General features: G+C 51.6%; 1 protein-coding gene across 2 annotated transcripts in view; it reads right to left on the reverse strand.

The window, feature by feature from the left end:
- Positions 1 to 650: 650 nt before the first annotated feature.
- The window catches only part of ADD2 (adducin 2), a 95,883-nt gene continuing 75,643 nt past the window's right edge, over positions 651 to 20,890 (reverse strand). For both annotated transcript variants that reach the window (XM_074341283.1, XM_074341282.1), the window contains exons 11-16: positions 19,724 to 19,981; positions 18,566 to 18,685; positions 17,214 to 17,303; positions 15,146 to 15,293; positions 13,706 to 13,831; positions 651 to 7,162 (exon numbers count right to left, since the gene is read on the reverse strand). In XM_074341283.1, the coding sequence (XP_074197384.1) occupies positions 6,855 to 7,162; positions 13,706 to 13,831; positions 15,146 to 15,293; positions 17,214 to 17,303; positions 18,566 to 18,685; positions 19,724 to 19,981 (1,050 nt within the window). In that variant the 3' untranslated portion in view covers positions 651 to 6,854. The remainder of the gene's footprint in view (positions 7,163 to 13,705; positions 13,832 to 15,145; positions 15,294 to 17,213; positions 17,304 to 18,565; positions 18,686 to 19,723; positions 19,982 to 20,890) is intronic.

Below are 20,890 nucleotides of genomic sequence, written 5' to 3' on the forward strand. Positions count from 1 at the left end.
TGTGGCCCGTGGCAATTTCCTTGTTTCTGAGCCTGTTTCCTTATCTGTAAAATAAGTAATGAAAGGATCGCCCTCTTGGTTTTATGGAGATTAACTGAGATGCTACATACAAGATGTTTAAACAGCGCCTGACCGATGTGTGTGGACACCCGACAAATACTGGGCTCTTTATTTGAGTAAAGATGAGCTGGGGGTCGGGGAGAAAATGGTACTTTCTTCCTCTTCTTCACTGCCCTGGTGTCTCTGTTCCCCTTTCTCCCTTTGGAGTGACATCTTGGCTCTCCCCAGCCCCCTGATTCTGGCCTGACATCTCTTACCATTCTGGCCTGTGAATCTGTCCCTGCTGCTTCCAGGCCAGGACCACCCACATGTCTGTTTCTGCAACCCCCTCCCCATCCTCACCTACTGAAATTGATCTCCCTCCACAGAGCTGTTTGCAAACCCACATGGCCTTTCTCTTTCCAGGGAACTAGCATATTGTTACCTCCCTCCCCAGTCAGAACGCAATGATTCACATGTCCAGCTTTCCGCGTGTGAGGTGTCCACTAGAAGAGTGTCTCGTGCAGTGGGATGAGCCCTCCTCTGGCTTCTGCTCCCTGTGGGGGCGGGAAGAAGTAGGTGGCCGACAGAGATGGGTCACACACCGGGAAGCCAAGCACGGTAGGTTTACTAGGGTAATATCTGCAGGTAGATAACAGCACATACATACAGAAATCCACGGCGGAGATACCACCCGGCACCACAGACACCAAAGCAGCGGCGGGAGGGGGCTCAGGAAGTGGCTTTGGAAAGTTCTCCTGAAAATCCAAGGGCAGCTTTGGTGCTCAGAGATTCAAACAGAAAACTGTACAAAACCAACCCATAAATATATATATATATATATTATATATATATGTGTGTGTGTCTATATATATAAAATTGCAAAATAAAAGCCCAAGAAACTAATCAATCTGCACATCAGTGGCTCAAAAAGTGTTAGCAGAGAGAAAGGCAAAACCATTTGTAGGGAGGATGCATGAATCCAGGGGGCTGGCATTTCAGTAGCAGAAACAGTATTTACATGGAACCCCTATTTGAAATTTCACAATACAAAGGAAAGCTCAACACAGATCATGTATGTACAAGGGAAGACGATTGTCAGACAAAGACATTTCACCGAAACCATCCACAGCTTCAGAGAGCACTGCACAAGTCTACCTAGACCCCTGCGCCACCCACCAGGTGGCCAGGCTCAGACCGTTTCTTCTCCCGGCCCCACCTCTTCCTGGGGGAGGTGGGGACTCAGCAGTGTAGTCCAGATGGCTGGAATTTAAAGGTGGGGCAGAGCCTGTGAAGATTAATCACCCACAATGAAGGGCCCATAGGTGTGGGGTGGAGTTGAAATGTGGGGAGGAGTTGAAATGTGGGGATGGGGTCCCCCAATACATTCCCAATTTATAAGGCCTTTGATGTATTGAAATGGGGCCCCTCGGCCCTTGGTGTAACTGTCTTCCTCCTGATTCACTTTAAAAGAGAAGATCAGGACTTTGAGCTTCTAAAAATTACACGAGATGATCTACTGGCAGGGAGAAGAGTTTAGGTTTTTCTGGGCTAGTCCCCTACCGCCCCCAAAGCCCTCACAATGTTTTCTTTACTTCCCGAGAGGGGACTGTCCACATCACAGTGGGCCTCATCCTGCTGCTTGGAAGCGGTGGGTGAGAGAATCCGTGGGAAAGCTCCAGCACTGTCCCACAACGGGCCCCATTCCAGCGACACCCGAGTCCCTCCCCGTGTCAGTAATGGTGACCATTTCTCATCCAACTTCAGGCCCCCGTTTCTCATAATGATGACCCAACTTTGGGGGCAGTCCTGAAGGCAAAAGTGCGCTAGACATCAGTTTGACAAAACCTGGTAGCTCCTACATACAGACCAACGCAAACCTCTGCTTCTGTATTTTTAAGAAAACCCCCACCTGGAGATTCTTCCAAATCATTCCTAAAAAGGGAAGCCTGTCTATATAAAAATGATGAAAGACACATTCTCCACGCGAGAGGGACACTGCGCCTGAAATCCTCACATTGATTCCGGGGTGGCGTGGCTTCTCACTGTGAGAGGCTCCAGGGGCTTGGGTGGGCATCGGTGACAGGGCTGTACGCGTGTGCCCTCAGCTCTGGCAAAAAGCACGCCACCTCCAAGCGGACAGTTGGCTTAGGCAGCGCTCGGGAATCATCACTCCTGTGTACTGCGCATGTGCATATTGCGGCCCCAGTGGAACTGCCCACAGGTAACTAACCAACGGGTATATTTCATTAGCCAGTGGGGCCTCTGACTCCTCGTCTTAAAGGATCCCTTTCAGAATAATGTGGAGCAGTGGCAATATGATATCCCGTCAGGTTTGGAATCGAGGGGTGCCCTGTCCTATCTGGGGGGGGGGGGGCGTGGAAAGTCTAGATTTATCCCCTCCCTCATTTCCTCTCAGCCTCTTAGAATGTTACCATCTTAGAGAGTTTGCTTCGGCTCAAGTGGTGAGACATAAGGAGACCTCCTTCCTCTACGCTCAGAGGGGCAACTGCAGCTCAGGAGACCAGCCGCCCCGGGGACTGAGGTTGCCCCGCATGAGCACCCCGAGGAAGGCTGTACGTTTTCTCATCTGTGCAAGCGTCAAAAAGCGAATACTCCTGCCTGGATCTAGAACATAAAATTCACACTTGTGCAAAAGATGGCGCAGAGGCCGAGGGGAGGAGGCTCTGTGTACCTCCAGCTCTATGCATACCTCAGTGGAGAAACCCAAACTTCCTTCTCATCTTCTAGGAGTGGCTTGTGCTGTTGGGCGAATGGTCCTCTCAAATCCACAGCCACCAAAGAAGTGGTCTCCTTGCCCTTCTTCCTGTGTTGACGAGAGCAGTGGCCCTCTGTGATGACAGTGCAGAGTGATATCTGAATGCCACATTCAGGAGTGAGTGACACAGAACTAGGCAGGGAGCAGGATTCCAGGCCCCGCAGACATAACCAGATGCTTTCCAGTGGGGTTCTTCCTGGTCCAGGCATCTCATCCAAACCCCCCTAAGAACTTTAAAAAGAATTTGTCTGCAGAGGAAGACGTAAGGAAAATCTTACAGCAGTGTTCAGGAAGGTCGTTTTCATCTGTGTATAACCTGCCTGAAGTCGGACAGTGACCTGGGTCACATGCAGGCCAGGAGGCTCTCAGGGAGCCCGGATCCGGGCTGGGGGTTGTCTCTTGGTGGCGCGTTTTGCAAAGTTGGAGGAAAGGTCACATGGTGTGGATGGTTCTCACGCATCACTGCTGGATGCCCGCCGCCGGTGCGTGGAGTCACTGGATCCAAGCTTGTCTGTCCGTAACCATCGCTCCCTCTGCCTCCTCACTCCTACCCCGGCCCGTCTTCCCAGGGAAACAGGCTCAGAAACCTCTCCATTCATCTCAGCATCTGCAACCGGCAGATTCGTCCACATCTTCTCCTCCCTTTTCTGTGGCGTATTCAAACTTTACTAGAAACCATCTGGTGGCCTCACAATTCTGAGCTCTCCATATATACATTTCCTCCAGACAGATACTAGCCAACTTTTAGTCAAAGGCTGTCCCTTCCTCGCACCCTCAGAGCCCGCGGTCTTGGTGGGACGTCTCCTCTGCCTCAGCAGCGCTCAGCGCATAGCCTCGAGCCTGGAGACACGCCTGCTACGTCCTGCTGGGACACTGGGATGAGACACGGGCAGGATGACTCGCCAGGACAGCTCTCCCTGCAACTCTCCACCAAGACAAATAGAACCATAAACTGCACTATGCATTAGATCCTTGAATAGTCCCCTCTCTCGGTTGAAAATCTCTCCTAAGATGCCTCATCCAGAGAATTTTAAGGGAATGAATTCTGTGCTGGAAGGCTCACTATTTGCTACAAAGGAAAATGCAGCAGAAGGCAGATCACCAACCACGATTCACGTTGCGGAACAGCCTGGTCGCAAGACCTCTCGTGCCTCCAGCGCCGTCCCCTCCACTCAGCCACCAAAAGAGTTCCTCTAAAATGCAACCCGATTGTGATCTACCCTGGTCGCAAGCCCTCCGCAGCTCCAAACCCTGTATGTGATCAAATCTAGCTCCTTCGCACTTTCTACAACTTTATGACCCAGCCCCGCCCATCCCCCTGCCTCGCACATTCTGCCCAGGAGGCACTGAAATACTCAGCGGATGCGTCCTGGCTGTTCACGCTTCATTGTCTTCACACATGCTCTTCCCTCATCACCAATGTCCTGCTAATCCTCTTGTCCTGGAAAATTCCTCTTTGTTTTGAAAACCAAACTCATCCATCACTCCCTTCAGGAAGGTTTCTCTGGCCTGGAAGACAGTAAATCACTGCTTCCTTATGCCTCCTCCGCACCCTTGTCCATTGTGTAACGCGTCCTCGTGCCTCCGATAAACTTCCTCCAGGCAGGGACTGCGTCCTGCCTTCAGGAGTGAGGCACAACCCAAGTTCATGCTTGGTTTTTAAATGAGTAAGGAATGAACAAATGGATGGATGTAAGGTGGACCCAAGGCATAAACTCCTGCAAGGCTCCAGCGTGTTCACCTAAGTGTGGCCTCCTTGTTGGAAAAGGAGTAAAGAGAATTATTGGCAGAAAGCAAAGCGCCAATCAACACCGTCTCTGAGCTGCAACCACTCAAACCCAAAAAGCTGCCTCCATGGTTGTCTGCTCCACCCTTCTCTTCGCATTGCCTGCCGCTGATTTTTCTCATCACAATGACCCTTTTCTTTTAATGGCAGCGTAGTGCTTACTGGATGCTTAACAAATATTGGGATCGATGAATGAACGTGAAATTGATTTCTTTAAGAAGGCATCAAAGGATTGGCTTTGAAAGGCATTTGCCGTATCACAGACTTCTCTGAGCCCTCGGTGCCCCTGACCATTGGGTGGCCCAGCCCAAGACGTGACTCAGTCAGAAGCGGAGCGGAGAGAGGGATCTGGGTAGAATTCCGCTGCACACACAGCACTGGCTTTTCCTTAGTCAGGTGTCAGTCTCCTTCCTTCTCAAGAGATAGCCCAACTGTGGGTGGTGTCTCCTGCCCCTGCAGGCTGAAGGCTCTCACCTCTCCTGTCAGACGTCCCCACTGGCCCTGCCACAGGCCACATTCACCTGACGAGGCAGAATGCGGGTAGCTTCCTCCCTCCACTTCCAGTGCTCACACGATGCAGTGGAGCCGTCACAGAAACAGGTCCTGGACTAAAACAGCCGCCCCTGGGGATTAAAGTTTTCTGATCATCACAGCTGATAAGAGCCAAGACTCTGGACTCAGACCCACCTGGGCTCAAATCTAAGCTCTGGAGCTTTCTAGCCAAGTCACTGGAACAAGTCAGTTATCCTTTGGGGGCTCAGTACCCTCACCCATAAGATAGGAATAATCTGACCCACATCACAGAATTACCTCGAGGGTTAAAGGAATAATGCTTGTGAAGCCTGCACAGTGTGTGTGTGTGTGGGGGGGGGGGTAAGTGCTCAAAGATGGAAAACTGTGATTAAGAACTTTCAAAAATAGTTTTACAAAAATCAGGACAGAAAGGGAAAATACTCTTTGAAGACACTGTGCTTTAAAGGGAACGGATTGTCTACTTTCTAGGAGCCAGTGATGCTCAGGAATCAAGGCCCCAGGGAAGAGTATGAAAAGATAGTGATGGCGTTTTAAAACTACATCTGGGGCTATGACAGGCCCCGGGATGGACAGAGGGCGACAGGGCTGGGGACACCCGAGCATTCCTCTGATAGCTGGTCCAGGACAATTGTTTCTGCAGGGCCCATCTCATTCTCCCCTGCTGGACCCAGACTGACTGAGTCAGAACCCAGAGGAGGCCAAGGGTCTAGGGGCCTAGGGTAAGATGCCAGTTCCAGTCTGTGGGCCAGGGCTTCTAGGTTTGAGGGAAGGCCAGGGGAGCCCTGATGCCACACTTGAGGACGACAGGGACAGCCACGTTGCTCCGAGTGTCAGGCAACCCTAGAAAGGCTGAGCACATCCTGTACTGTTCTGACCCTCCTGTACAACCCAAAGCCAACAGAGGATCGAAACTTCCCTCAAATTTCGGCCCTGAGCATGAGACACCTTTTTTCTAAGCTAAATTTGGTTTTAGTTTTGAAGCGCCTGAGCTGCACAATTCGAATGGGTCCAGTTCCTGGCTTCTTAGATTGATTAAACCGTCTCCTACCCTACGGCTGACTTGCTTTGCCCTTGCACCTGCCGACTCCCTACGACTCTTCATTCTAGAGGTTCCACGAAGAAAGCTCAGGGTTAGTGGTTGGGGGAGCACAAGCTAAGCAATCAGCCCTTAGGAACAAGAATTAACTTCTGGTGGAGGGGACGGGACAGGTCAGTTTGGTTACTGTGAGCAGCGGGGCAGTCACCCCATGGAAAAGAGAAGAGAGATTTCTAAATGTAGTGATCGCTCTGTCAGCAGGAGGTTGGGTTCCGGCAAGGAAAAGGACCTTGCTTGGGAAGCCTTGACCTGTCTGATTTGGTCTGAACCGGTGAGAGTTTGTGGCCGATGCTGGCCCCTCGCCCTGGGCTCAGATCGGGGGCAGCATCCTCACAAAGGCGGCCCACAACTAGGCAGTGTTGTGTCGTGGAAAGAGCGCTGGACCTGAATTCCAGTGCCGGCTCTGCCACTCGCTAGCTGTGTGACCTGGGGAAAGTCACCTGGTTTCTGTGGGGCAACCGTAAAACGAGGGGTTGGTCGGGCGATCTCTAAGTTTCCCGTCAGAGTGTGATCGGGGGTCCTATTCGACCCCTCCTTGGCCCCGGGCTTCCAGGGACGGAGATGGGAGAAGGGGAGAGGGGAGGGGGAGGATGCGGACGGGAGCCCAAGGGGGCCACGAATCAGGACTCCACTTTCTCCTTCTTTTTGCTCTTCTTCAGGAAGGATGGGGTTCGGAATTTCTTCTTCTTCTTCGAGGGAGACTTGGAAGGCGAGCCCTCCGGGGACATGGGGCCACTGGTGACTGACTCGGTTTTGTCCTTCGAGGTCTCGACGTCCGTGTCGGCGCTGGTGGTCATCTGGCTCAGGCCCTTGCTGAGGATCTCCTCTGCCGTGGGCTCGTCCTCCCGCCCGTTGACCACCACTCCTTCTGGCTGCGTGGTGTCGGGCTCCGCGGGGGCTGGGCTTGTCTCCGTCTTCTTCATGTCTTCTAGAAAAAGATCCAAAGACAGGACCCATGAGATCTCATTCAAGCGAGAGCTTCTGCCTGGAGCTAACAGACCCATTTCTAGGCAATTCTATAAAGTCAGTCCTGAGCAGTGGGAGGGGATGCTGAGGTTGTAAGGGGGAGGGGGAGGGGGTTCTGTTCACCTCCTTCCACAGGGCCTGCCCGGCAAACAGCCCGTTGGCAGGTTAGTGACTCTGGGCTCTTGTCTACAAATGTGAGCAGGTAACAATGTGCAAACGTGGCATCACCCAGCGAGGACCGACTGAGAGCTTTCCTAGGCACGGAATGAGGGAGCAGGCTACAGAGACGCTATGGGGGGGGCATCACGCCCAACTCAGGTGAGGTGCCTGAGAATTGTTGTAACTGGTTCAGTCTCACCAGTAAAAATATGGAAATGACATGTTTTCACACCCATTTCGTTTCCTACACCAATGAGGAGCTTTTGGAACAATGGAGAGTATCTGAGGCCGGCCAAGGGAGGAGGGAGCTCCCCGAGGGGCGTGGACCTGCGTTTCCAAGATGTAAGGATTAACCACAAGGGGAAGAGGCCTGACTGGCTCATTCTAGCAGCAGGGAACCTGTTCAGTTTGCCACCCTGTTCAATCAGGCCAGAAACGAAACCCTCCCCGCCACCCTTTCTCCCCTCCACCGCCCGCTACTCCGCTTCCATGCAAGCACCGAAATGCCCGGGCAGGGAGGGCAGAGGGAAAATTATAAAACCATAGACTCTGAGAAGTGAAAGGGATGTAGAGATCGGCTAGTTTTACAGATGGTTTTACAGATATGAAAACTGGGTAAAACAAAGTGGGCAGACCTCAGCCCCCAGACATCCCAGCTTAGCGTTCTCTGTACTGTGTGAAACTGAGCGGAGCGTGTGTGAGTGTGAGGGGTATCAGGTCACAGAGAGGAACCCTGACCCCTTCTGCTAGGAGGGAGTGCGGGTACTGGGGGACGGTGTGACCGGTGTCACTTACAGAAGGAGTGGGGCAAAAAAAATACACACACACACACACACACACACACACACACACATACATGTTAGGAAAAGGCTGGGGTTCTTGTTGGGGTAAAGACCAGAGAAATGTACGGCTCCATGGAAGATGGGACAGATGGGTAAATCTGGGGACAACAGAATGGGCTAGTTTGACTATCTGGGCAGGCTCTTATAATGAGGTCTTTTGTAACTTCTGAAATTCTCTGCGCAAGTCAAAGTCCTCCCCTAGATGGCTCCTGAGGACTGTCCCTGAGTACCAGAGACCTTGGCCCCCAGCTCCCAGCCTTCCTACTGCCTGGCCTGCATCCAGCCACCATCCAGCTACCAAGTTCTCTAACGCCCTTGACTGCCCTCCCCTCCCCTCCCCTCTTGCATTCCCACGGTCATCACTGGCAATGCTCTCCAACGCAGGAGGCCAGCCCAGACACGACCTTCTCCCTGACCACTCTCCTCTCTTCTCCTGCTCTTCCACCTCATGACCCCTCTGGTCCCGGGTCCCCTCCTTGCCATCACAGTCTGTTCCCCTCCGTCTGGAAGGCCCTCCTCTCTCTTCTCCGTGTCCCCAATCTTCACTCCACACAGTGAGTCAACTTGAGTGCTAACCCTCCCTGAAAGTCTTTCCCGATCGCATCCCGGCTTCCAGGTAGAATTTGTCACTCCTTCTCCTTCTGCCCCGACTGTATAAATTTCCATCATAGCAGCTGTAAAACAATCACGCTTCCTTTTTCTGCCTATCTCCCTCCTCAAAACTGAAATAAATTAGACAAGACTGTCGAATTATTTATGTAACTGGCTTATAGGAGATAATGTTTGTGGAAACCATGAATGGCTGAATGCATGAGCGAACAAATCAATGTGTGAATGGTTTTATTCTAACCAAGCCAACACCGTACCTCATATCTCTTCTTGTCTGTCCCAGCCAGAGCCTTCTACGCTGAACTGGACCCAGACGGTAAACAAACAGCTGGCCTTTGTCCCGTCCCCACTCTCCTCCTCCTGGGCTCCTGTAACTCCCATGACCGTGCAACTCAATGCAGACCCTCATTTGAATGACCCATGAGGATGTGTTTCTCAAGCCTCACCCTCTCAGATGACTTTGTTATCTGCCTTCCAGCTCCATGAACATGATTTTGGATTAGAGGGCTCCCCCTTTCTGTCCCGCTGCCATTTCCTGCCCTGGTGGTGATGGGTACCCTCACCCCAACAGCATCTTCCACCCACACCCGCCCTGCTCTCAGCCTCACCCACGGCCGCGGCCCCATCTGTGTGTTGGTTTAGGAGAGCACACCCAGGGTTCTTCTCACCATCCAGAAAATGAAGCCACCCCAAGCGCACCGTCAGCATCTCAGAGAGCTGCCATGCTGTGACTTGTTTGGGGGAGCAGCAGCAAATGGAAAGTGGGGCAGGGAGGCATCAGGGACCCTGGAGTCAGGTTCCAAACTGAGGTCCCCACTCCCTCAGCTGGAGGGGACAGAGGCCACTGGAGGGTGTGGTTGGCCAAGAGGAGGGGCAGCAGGACAGGGCTCTAGAAATAAATCCTTATTGGACCCTAGGAAAGCATCAAGGATCAGCTCTGAGAGCTCAGATCCCTCTTCTGTTAACAGCCCAGGACAGTTAAGGTCAGAATTATGTGGTCTTCAGCTATTAGAAGACCAGGCTGGGAAGGGATCCAGGAGCTACGGGCAGATGGAAACTCACCGTCCACCATCCCCTAAGGACCACCAGCTTTCTCTCTTAGATGGGGCACTTGGAATTCTGGGAGTAGGAGATAGATGTAGGGCAGAGGCTGGAAAAGCAGAAGCTCTGTCCGAGGATGGTGGCCAAAGACACCAAGGACAGTGGAAGCAGGGGGAAGGGGAGAGGAGACAGGGAGAATGGGTGGTTTGGGGCAAGACTGAACGTGGCAGCCATTTCCACATCCTTGTGAGCTGGGAGACAAAGAACTGAAAGGCTTGCAGAGGCTGGAGGAGGAATAGGGGTGCTTCAGTGGGGAGACGCCGAGCTTGTTTGGGTCCTCTACCTCACCGACTGGATTCTTCACTACTCCTTCTCTGCCTCCAAATACTTGCCTTGCAGTCCTCAAGGTCCACTTCCAGGAACGCCCCCTTCCTGGACCACCCACTCTACTCTTATCTGCCAGTCTAAGCATACACCTCCCCAAGGTCTGGTTCAAGCCTCTCTTGACATTGACAATGGACTTGCCCTTCTCTAAACCCGCTACCAATATGTTGATTTTATCCTTGCATGTGTCATTCTCTCTCTCTTTTTTTTTTTTAGGAGCCTACACTTGGGTGTGGTCCCTTCCCACAGGGCTGGCCCTGTGGCTCAGAGGAACCAACAGGATGCAGAGGAAGTGCCACTGAGCCAGCCTCAGGCAGGAAAATTAAGAAGACCTAGCAACTTCTGCTTCTGTAGTTTGGGGAGCCCTAAACCACCATGTATGGTGTCCAACTACCTTGATGGAGACACAGATGGAGAGGCCACATGGAAAGGATCTAGAATCATGTGGATAGAGACAGAGACAGACAAACAGACAGACAAAGAGACACAGCCATTCCATTGTCCCATCTGAGCCCAGCCTTCCAGCTGCCAAGGCACCTGACCTATGAGCGCATCATCTGGGAAGTCCTAGTTTAGTCAGGCACCCAGATGACTGCAGCCCTAGCTCACATCAGCGGAGCAGAAGAACAATCCAGCTGAGCCAAGTCAACCCACAGGAGAACTAATTTCCATCAAGCCAGTTCTTATTATGCACTAGGATTTAATAATTACCTATGGCTGCGTAACAAACAGCCCCCAAAACTTAGTGGATTAAAACAGCAGGTGGGATGTTCTCTCTCACAATCCCGAGAACACAGGACAGAATGAGAACTAATTTATATAAGCACATTACAAGTTTCTTTTATACTTATTAGCTCATTTTATCTTGATAAAAATGCTGTGAGTTAGGAAAGGCAAGGGTTTGTGTCAGTCCCCCATTCTGTGGTGTTTTAAGCAACTTATCTGAGATGGCTAAATCAGTAAGCAACAGCCGACCTTCTGACGTCACATGCAGGGCTATTTCTTTGCAGGCATAGCCAGTGCTCCTCAGGGGTCTCTGGGGGATGAAGTCAGCAGCTAGGGTGGGACAGTCAAGAGCTGGTCAAAGACAAGGTGACGCCAGAGTTGGCCAGATGTGAGGGAAGAGACTTTGAAAGACTCTTCAGAGAGGCTGATGGGGTCGGAGTCAGGGACACAGATCGGGAGAGACACTGAGGTGACTTAACACAAGAGGCTTTGAGAGCATGGTGACAAATGGTGAAAAAGCCATTTCTGATCTGAGGGGTGAGCTAAATGTGGAAGTGCAGATGCTGCTTGGAGGGTCAGCCCTGTTGCCCCGAGGAGCGGCCACCCCAGACAGCTACCAGCGGTGCTTTATCAGGCGGGGTCTGCTCCAAGGCGGTCCATGCTTCCAAGCTCTGTCTGTGTTACAGGAAGTCTTTCCCAACAACTCAACCAGGATGTGTTGCTCCACAGAGCGTTGACTTGGACCAGAGAGAAGCGGAACCCGGCTGCCGTGGGAATGGTGTCGGGCGGCGGGGGTGGGGAAGCAGTTATCTCGCCCCTCCCATGCCCCCCTCCACCCTCTGCCCCACTGAATCACAGAGATCGCTCCCAGGGGCTCCCAAGAGCTGCAGTGGAATTGCCACCCTTTGTCCCACTGCTGCTACGAGCCTCCTCTCCAGCGGGACTGTCTTCCTGCAGTTGGTGTCAGGATGCTGCAGACGGCAGTCAGGCCAGGTGCTTGATGCATCTCGATAAGGCGGTGGTTCCCCAAGGCCATTCAGGCTCTGGCCCACAACTCTAGAGGAGGTCATGGGCTCCTTGGAGGGGCCCATGCATTAGGTACAGGGACGTAGATAGACTCCTGAGAGCCATAAACACTCCACCACAGGGAGCACCCAGCAGCTGGTCCCACTGCCCACTCACTGGGGGGGCTTGTTGCTTGTGGGTGGTGTGGCTTGTGTGAGGATGGGAGTCTGTGTAAGAGTGCATCCTGTGTGTGTCTATCCTAGAGCGATGCCTAGTCCATGCACAGCACGTGTGGAATTGGTCATGAATTTTATAGTCAGGAAACCTCCTGAAGGCAGAGCTGTGAGTTGCAAAAGAAAAAATTAGGGAGCAACATATGTCCTTTGAAAAAGTCCTCCCTCCCTGCATTGCGAGTGTTGGGGTGAGTTAGTAAACGGCCTCCCTATACTCACTACAGAGACAAGTATTCAGAATCAGAGGAAACTCCTTTGGTGAAGGCACAAATGGGAAGAGAAAGGAAGACGTTGTGGAGACAGGCTGACAACAATGAACACAGTCATGGGACACCCACTCGGGGCTCTGGCCTCAAGCAGATGGGTTTCCCCTGGCAACGCTGGGCCTGTGCTCAAGGCGGCAATTCACCTACGGAGGGAGCTCAGGGGGTGTGGGGTCTAGCAGCATCCACGTGTCCGGCCATTCTAACCAGGAGGGGGATGGTTCTGTCAGGCCATCTATCTGTACTCTCTGCATAGGGTACAGCCTTCCTTGGCGAGGGCTCCGGGGAACCCAGGGGGGCAGTGTTCATGCCCCAGAGTGATTCCAAGGGCTCAATAAAGACAGTTTCATGATCTAGGAGGTATGGACTATAATATTATCCACCATATGTATATTACTAATCGTAACCGTAATTCAATCTTACATTTAAACCATGCTTTTACCCTTTTCAAGTATGTTATCATCTACAACTTCTCTTATAGAATCTTAAAAAGGGAAAATCTTAGTAGCCCCATTTGACAGACAAGGAAACTGAGGCATAGAGATGGTCTGATTTTCTAAAATCAGCAGCTGAATTGGGCTTAGGACTCAGTTTTCTAATCTAGTGTCTAAGGAAGTGGTTTTCAACCTGGGCTACACATGAGATTCACCTGTAGAGATCTTAAAACTCTAAGCTGCTCTTCCCGGCCCTCACCCCCAGACCACTCAACTCAGAACCACTGTGGGGGTGGGACCCAGGCAGGTGTCAGGCACGTTGAGCCCCGCAGGTGATTCCAGCATGCAGACAAGGTTGAGAAGGACGTCTTCAGCCTCAGCCTGGGGGCTCGCTGGAAATGCCGGGACTCAGGTCCCACCCCAGACCTCCGGCACCTTCATTTTAACAAGATCCCTAGGTGATCCCTGTGCACATGAAAGTCTGAGCACTGGGCTGGTGCTTCTAAGAAAAGCCCATCAGCCAAACTGGTCTGAGTGAGACATGAGGAGACCGTGGGCCACTCACTAACTTACGCAGCCTTGCTAGACCGGGCGTAAACCGTAAGGTGTATTGCCACAACTTGTGAAGGGAACAAGCTAAAAGCTGACAACCCCTATATCAGGTTCCCCAGAAATAGCAGAGGGGAAAGAGTTTCTGGGAGGAAGGAAACATCTGTTGAAAGGCGGGGGCCCTGCGGTGTGCGCACCTGCCCGCCTTGCACGCAGACCCGTCTCAGCCTCCTCCCTCCCAGCTGCTCAGCTCCACTCACCATCCAAAGACTTGGAGGGAGAGACCGCGGGGCTCTTCGTCTCGGACTTGGCTGGACTCTGAGCTGGAGAAGCAGGTGCAGACTTTACAGGTGAGCCAGGCTCCTCTGCGGTGGGTTCTTTCTCTCCTGCAAACACAGAAAACTGCCTCAGGACAGAGGTGGAGCAGAGGAGAGATGGGCAGAGAGAGAGAGAGAGCGCTTTGAAACAGTGGCTTTCTCCTACTTCATCCTCATTTCTCCCGACTGGAGTTAGCTGCTTCCCCTAACTTTTTTTCTTTTTTTAATTTCTGCTACATCCTGGGGAAGGCAAATGGGCGGAGTGAGAGTCATGTATTGTTTCTTCCATCAAAGCAAATTCGTCGTTGGAATATGGTACCCCTGATGTGGACGGCAAGACTGCAGAATTCCCGCCCACAATTTGTTCGCATGTTGCTCATTTATTATTTATCTCATTTACATGTTCAGCCCAAACAATCTCCAGAGAAAAATAGCACGGTATTTTTCTATCTACTTTTTTTTCAGCTGAGACCTGAGAACTCCAAGCAAGTCAGGGAGGGTTTGTCTAGTGCCTGCTTTGTGCCTGGGAGAAGGGCTGACTCTGGGCGGGCGGTGGGGGTTGGGGGCTCGGGGCTTGGAAGGCGGATCTGCCCTGAAGGAATGGAAGCCTTGCCTGGCGGACCAAACCAAGAGCTGATTCTGTGTCTCAGATCCCCAGACTTAAAGCAAAGAGAAGAGACAGCTCAACGTAGGGGACAGAGACAGGGGTTTGTGACGGAGCCTGGAGTGTAGATACGTTCAATCAGGCAAGCCAAGAAGGGCAACTATAACAGAAAAGGACAAAGGCATGAACAAGCTACCAGCAGCCTGACTATCTGGGAGTCAGCTTGGAGGGATGGGCCTGACCGAGATTCTGACATAAAGGACTCAGTGGGTGGAGAGTTCTGATTGCCAGGCTAAGAGGCTTATGCCAAATCTGATCGGTCATTAATAATAATTATCATTATTATAATGATCCTACTATTATAGCTAACATTTGTCTGATGTTCACCGACCTAAGCCAGATTTCCAGGCACTATTCCAAGCACCCCACATAGATTAACTCCTTCTACCCAGGGGAGAGGGTCGGGGGGTCACGGTGGTGCCACATTAACTGTCAGGCATGAGCCAATGAGGGGCGTTCTTGGGGTTAACAGCATTATGCTCAAAAAGAATCTATTTAGTGATGAAGCAGGAAGGTCAAGTTGAGGGCATGACACAGAAGAGACAGAGAGCGAGAGAAGCAAATGAAGATTGAAAATGAAAGCAAGACAAGGCCAGGGCCCAGGCAGGCAGGAAGGGATGGGGCCCAGGGCTACTGGCGAGCAGGGAGGGCTCCGGCCACCCAGAGCCCTCCCTCCATCCTGGGAGGTCCTGAAGCACCGGTGCCCCCACATTATTTACCGTCAAGTTCCAGCTTCTTCCTCTCCACCTCTTTTTTGTACTCCTCCAGCTCCTGGTCAGTGAGTTGGCTGAAGGGGTTGGGCACCGTCTCCTCTGACTCGTCTTTGGTGTCCGCCTGGCCCTGGGACATCAGCTGGCTCTCTGTAGACTGAAAGTCAACCACAGAGTGTGTTGCTCTCTGAACGCCGCGGTAGGGGCCCAGGCCCGAGTTTTCTTCACACTCATGTGGCTGCCCGTGGTCTTGCTAGGGACAGCATGGCATGCAGCTCCTTGGAAACAGCTCAGGACCTCGGGGTGGGGGTTGTTCACGCCTTCCCATGGCTGCCTCACTGCTAGACCCAGATTCTTTGCAACTGCCTAGACGAATGCAGGGGGTCCTCCCTCTAACCCTGGAAATAAAACCAAAGGATGCTCCCAAGCAGAAGGAAGACACGCCTTTATTGCAATCTCTTCTGTGGACACTCGTAAGCCATCACTAGGCAAATACAGCCGGCGGCCCACAGTCAGCCAAAACCCAGCAAGCAAAGTGTGGGCTCAGCCAGCTCATGCCAGGCACACCCCCCCACCTGCCCCACCCCTCACTCCCGATTCCCCACCAGCAGCACAAGCCGCAGCACACAGCAGTAAGTCACATGCCAAACACACAGTGGCTTTGGCGTTCTCAGTCCAAACTGTTAGTCCTGTTTCACACACAGTCATAAATTACAAGGAGGCCAAGGTCCTAAATCTTGGATCTTCACCCGACCTGTACTGCAGGTCCCTGCAGGGTCACTGGCAAAATCACTGTGTTTCACCACCTTTGTGGATCCCCTGGCTCTGAGGGGCTCACCAGCTGGGCCTCGTGTAAGCTTCAGGAATCCTTTGACCCCTCTAGCTCAAGCCGGGGACTAAAGTTCAGACTCTACAGCGCTTTTTCCTAGTTCAGCATCCTCATCTTGGCCTTTGAGAAGGCAGTGCTTGGAAGCCAAGGAGGAGACAAAGAACATGAGCCCCCGGGGAGGTGAGCCTGGGCAGCTGGCCCACACCTCGCACTCCGGGCCACCTTTCCCTGGCCCCTCAGGTCTTCTGATGATGGGCCCATGGGCTCCTTCCAAAAGAGGGGCAGCACCAGGCCTGTCTTAAGGAATCATGGGATTCAAAAGAGAGTCCAAGACCAGAATCCCAAGAAGAGGGGCTCCGAGGAGAGCACTCGGTATAAATGGCAGGGTTTTCATTAATTTTGCTCACTGGATTGAACTCTCATCTGTCTCCACTATTATGGGGTATTTCTATCCTTGACCCTATGGCACATTTGATGTTCCTCTTCTTGGCTGAGCTGAGGTGGGGTGGAGGTGAGGACATAACCTTCACATTTCCCCTAAGGGGCCACCTTGCTGGCTGTAGGCAATCTGAAGTCATGACATCACCCCTGTTTGCTGCAGAGAGGGGTGGTTCCTGTATTCCCCGGCTCCTTACTGCTAAGGAATACTTTGCAATAAGCAGTGATGATTTCTGACACAAGCCAGACTTCTGACCTTCACCCTTTCTGCTAAGCACTAGATAAACACTGTTCTATCTCACACATGAAAACAACAAGCTTTTATTTTCTAAATCAATGTGGGTCTGTGCCCCTTGCCATCCTATGGGAGCACCAGTCCTTATCTACACATCTCCCCTCTGAGAGCACGCGAGCATCTTCCCAGAGCTATGGACGGATGATGCCACGAGCAGAAGCCAGAATTGCTCAGGGGAGGCAGGCCTGGAGCCGCTGGGAGCGGCCAGCTGCACTCCTGTGATCCCACTTTGCACGACCCTGACAGAGGGCAGAGGGGAGTTCCATGGGGAAAGCATGGAAGTCGGCATCACTCCCGTGGGCGGGCTGGGCTGCTCTTCCCCTGCCTGGTGCCCACGGGGGATGATCAGTGTCCCCAGTCCTCACAGCATCCGTTTTGCAGCAAGAGCACCAGCGCCCAAGATCACAGGGGAAGGCGGGCGTGAGGACTCAGGGGTCCTGCTGCCCAGCCCCGGGCACTGCAGACTCAGGAGGCAAACACGTTTCCCCTCCAGACAGGGGCAGCGTCTGCTGTACCGGGCTTCGGCTCTTCTCAGCGATGACACTCGCCAGCAGCTGGGACTGAGGCCCTGCCGACTTCACGTCCTGTCGGTTTTGTTCTCGAATCTGTGTGCAAAGGGAGGGGGACAGTGAGCTAGCTGTCCAACGACAGGGTGTGGAGTTAGGGAGGGAGCATTCCCAGGGCACACTAAAAAGGTCACCCAGTGGTATGCGAGCCTCTGTTTCTAACTCAGTCCATCCACCCTGAGACAATCTCCATGGCTGCTCCAGAGTGAATGAGCAGTTTATGCAAACACCAGATTCTCATTCACTCCCAGAAGGTCATGGAAAGAGGTGAAGAGTGAAACGAGGCATAGTAGATCTTTGAGGGAGATGCTAAATGAAGCAAGCCAGAAAGAGAAAGAAAAATACCATATGATTATCACTTACATGTGGAATCTAAAAAAAAAAAAAAGAAAAGAAAAAAAGACACAAATGAACTTATTTGCAAAACAGAGACAGACTCACAGATGTAGAAAACAAACTTATGGCCACAGCTTGGGGGAAGGGGGTGGGGAGGGATAAACTGGGGGCTCAGGATTAGCAGATACTAACTACTATATATAAAATAGATAAACAACAAAGTCCTACTGTACAGCACAGGGAACTACATTCAATACTTTGTGATGGCTTATAATGAAAAAGAATATGAAAAGGAGTATATATATGTGTAACTGAATCACTACGCTGTACACCAGAAATTAACACAACATTGTAAATAGACTATACTTCAATTAAAAAAAATTTTTAATATTCTTATGAAGCCCCTCAGGATTTGTTTAGACTACAGATTCCTGGGGCCACTCCACACGCATTGAATCTAAGTCCCGTGGGAGTGGGAGGAGGGCCAGGGGTGGGTGACCCAGGGATCTGCATTTTAAGCAAGCCCTTCAGAGGACCACACATCGAAACGCTGTTCTGTGAGCGAATCTGAGCCATTGGAGGTGGTCTGTGACAACTTAGGTTTTTAAAGTAACATTAGAGAGATAAGTGAGTGCACTGTAAAGCAGAGGTGGAGAAATAAATTTAAAGGATCTTGCAATCTTGAAAATAACTCAGAAGGGAAATAGCATAAAATGTGTAAAAATTTTATGCAATTTGGGGGCAGGTCTCTTAGACACATCTAATGTCTCAAGCTAGCACCTCTCGGTTGTACAGGACCACAGAAGCACAGCACTTAGCACAGGGCCTGGAGTGTGGCCAGTAAATGGGAGATTCTTTCCCACAGAGGCATCTGGGATGTTGGTAAGCCAGGCACATCCCGGGGAATCCCCCTCCCCACGCCCTCAAGGGAGGAGAGATGGCGGGGTAATTAGCTACCACCTTACCTTGTTGCGCATGTCCAGCACTTCTTGGGGGTCGGTATAGAGAGGCACAAATTGGTTTGGGTTTTCGATCCGTATGGGCATGCCACTGCTGGATTTCTCCACCTCGTCGGCCTTCAGCCACTGAACACACACAAGGCCGGTGGGTGAGGCAAAGGCATACGGCCCACCGTCCTCCCCATGAGATCTGGGCCGATCAGCCCACTGAGAAGGTCGGCAAGCCTAGACATACAGGTTCCCACCTCCTGGGCCTCTTTAACCTCTGTCTCCCCGAGCAGAGATGGGCAGCAAGTGGCCCAGCAGCCAAAGGCGGCCCCCAGATCAACGGCCATAAAGAGTACTTAAGAGTAGGGACAGAGCCTTGGTGACCAGCTTTGACAGGCAGCCACTTGCATTTTTAGTATTAGATGACTTGTGGATGTTAATTTGCAAGGCTTCATTTTCTTGTCTTTAATTTCTTTCTCCCTTTCTTTCTTTCTTCCTCCCTTTCTTTCTTTCTCTCCCTTTTCTTTCTTTCTTTCTCCCTTTCTTTCTTTTCTTCCTTCCTTCCTTCCTTTCTTTTTCTTTCTTTCTTCCTCTCTTTTTTAATGAAGAGCTATTCTATTTGGCTGCCAGCTACTTTATCAGTGAAAATCAAATTAAGAGTCAGAGTGTGTGTATGTGGGAGGGAGGAAAAGAGCAAAAAATTCATAAAAACTCAATTTGTGGGCAGGTCTGTAAGACACATCTAATGTCTAAAGCAAGCACCCCTCTATGAGAGAGGGCTCTAAAGGAAGATGACAACGTAACAGAAACAGGTATCATTCACCCACTCCCTGGTTTTGCATCAGAGGGACAATTCAAATGCTCAATATCCATCCTTTGAACATCCCAGAAGCCCCTTCTGGATAGAGGAGAAAATTTTCATGCTGCTGGGAATCACCTGGTCCAGCCACCCTCTGGACCCCAAACTCAGCATAGAGGTGCAAAAGCAGGTGGTCTGCTCTGCAGGAACGAGCAGCTGCTCCCAGACACCCAGTGGGGAGTCCTAAGGGGAGACTGCTAATGCAGGCTCAGGGGAGGTTGGTTCCATTCTCCTTTTAAAGCTGCTTAGCCACACAGGTGCCGGACACTCTCCCTCCAGCCTGACCTCCCCAGCGGGGGCCCCTCTGCCCTCCTTACTGTGGTCTTGGGCCGGGGGCTGCCCATGCTCCTCTGGACCTCGTCGGCCACGTTGACCCGCAGGTAGGTGTTGGGCGTGTTGAGCCAGCGGGTCTTCTCCTTCTGCTGCTTCTGGGCGTGCTGCCGCAGCGCGGGCACCGGGGCACCATCCTCCTCGAACACGAAGGCTGTGACCGTGGCTGGAATCTCCACTTCGCTCTTGTGTTTGGTTTTCTCTTGAACAAAGGGGTAGCGGTAGGTGTAGCCTGTTCTGTAACCCTAAAAAGGACAAAAAGAGAACTGCGTTTGGTGGGGAAAATGGTCAGTATGTGCCTGCTCGCCCACCCAACACTTCACCCGCTTCCATCTGAAGGACTCAGTTTAACCCAAAGTCCCCGTAATAAAACCCAGCCCTTGCCGCACCCCTGGTTTATCTCAGAATTGTTCCCTGTCTTCATCCCTCCATCCCTCCTCTCCCCCACCCCAACAAGCCCTCTGATCGGGGATGAGAAAGTCTCCAGACCCCTGTGGACCAGACAGACCTCCAACCTTTTGTCTGGTCCAGTAGCTCTCAACCCTGGCCCCACATCGGAATCTCGCTGGAGCTTTAAAAGTGCGGACGCCTGGGCCCACCTTGGAGTTGCCCTTTTCACTGGACAGTGGTGCAGTCTGGGCTACAGGATTTTAGGAAGCTCCCCAGCTGATTCTAACAGTCAGCCTTGCCTTCCTTGACTTTGAAGCTTCTGACTATTTCCTCTTGGAACCCCCCAAACTGACTCAAGAACATCCCTGTCTCCTAAGCAAGACCATGTCCCCCAAAGGCGGACTGCTGCTCAGTGAGAGTGAACACTCAGGAATCCTGGCAGCTACTGGAAAAATTCTCGGCTCTGCCTGTTACCTTTTTTTAAATTAAAGTGGTATTAAGACATTTTTTTCTGATTAGAAAGTACGGAGCCACGTAGAAAAATTAAGCAATATGAAAAAACATAAGGAAAAAGTGGGTTTTATGCAAAATTGCATCCCAGATACAACCACTGAAAATCCTTCCAGTCATCTTTCTAAGCATACATACATATGTAATTTATAATTATACAATTAATATATAATATATATATTACAGTATATAAATAGGACTGTGTCACATAAGCAGCTTTTTAAAAACCTGAGATACAACTGACATGTAACAGT

Source organism: Camelus bactrianus, chromosome 15 (assembly GCF_048773025.1).
Source record: "Camelus bactrianus isolate YW-2024 breed Bactrian camel chromosome 15, ASM4877302v1, whole genome shotgun sequence".
NCBI lineage: Eukaryota > Metazoa > Chordata > Mammalia > Artiodactyla > Camelidae > Camelus > Camelus bactrianus.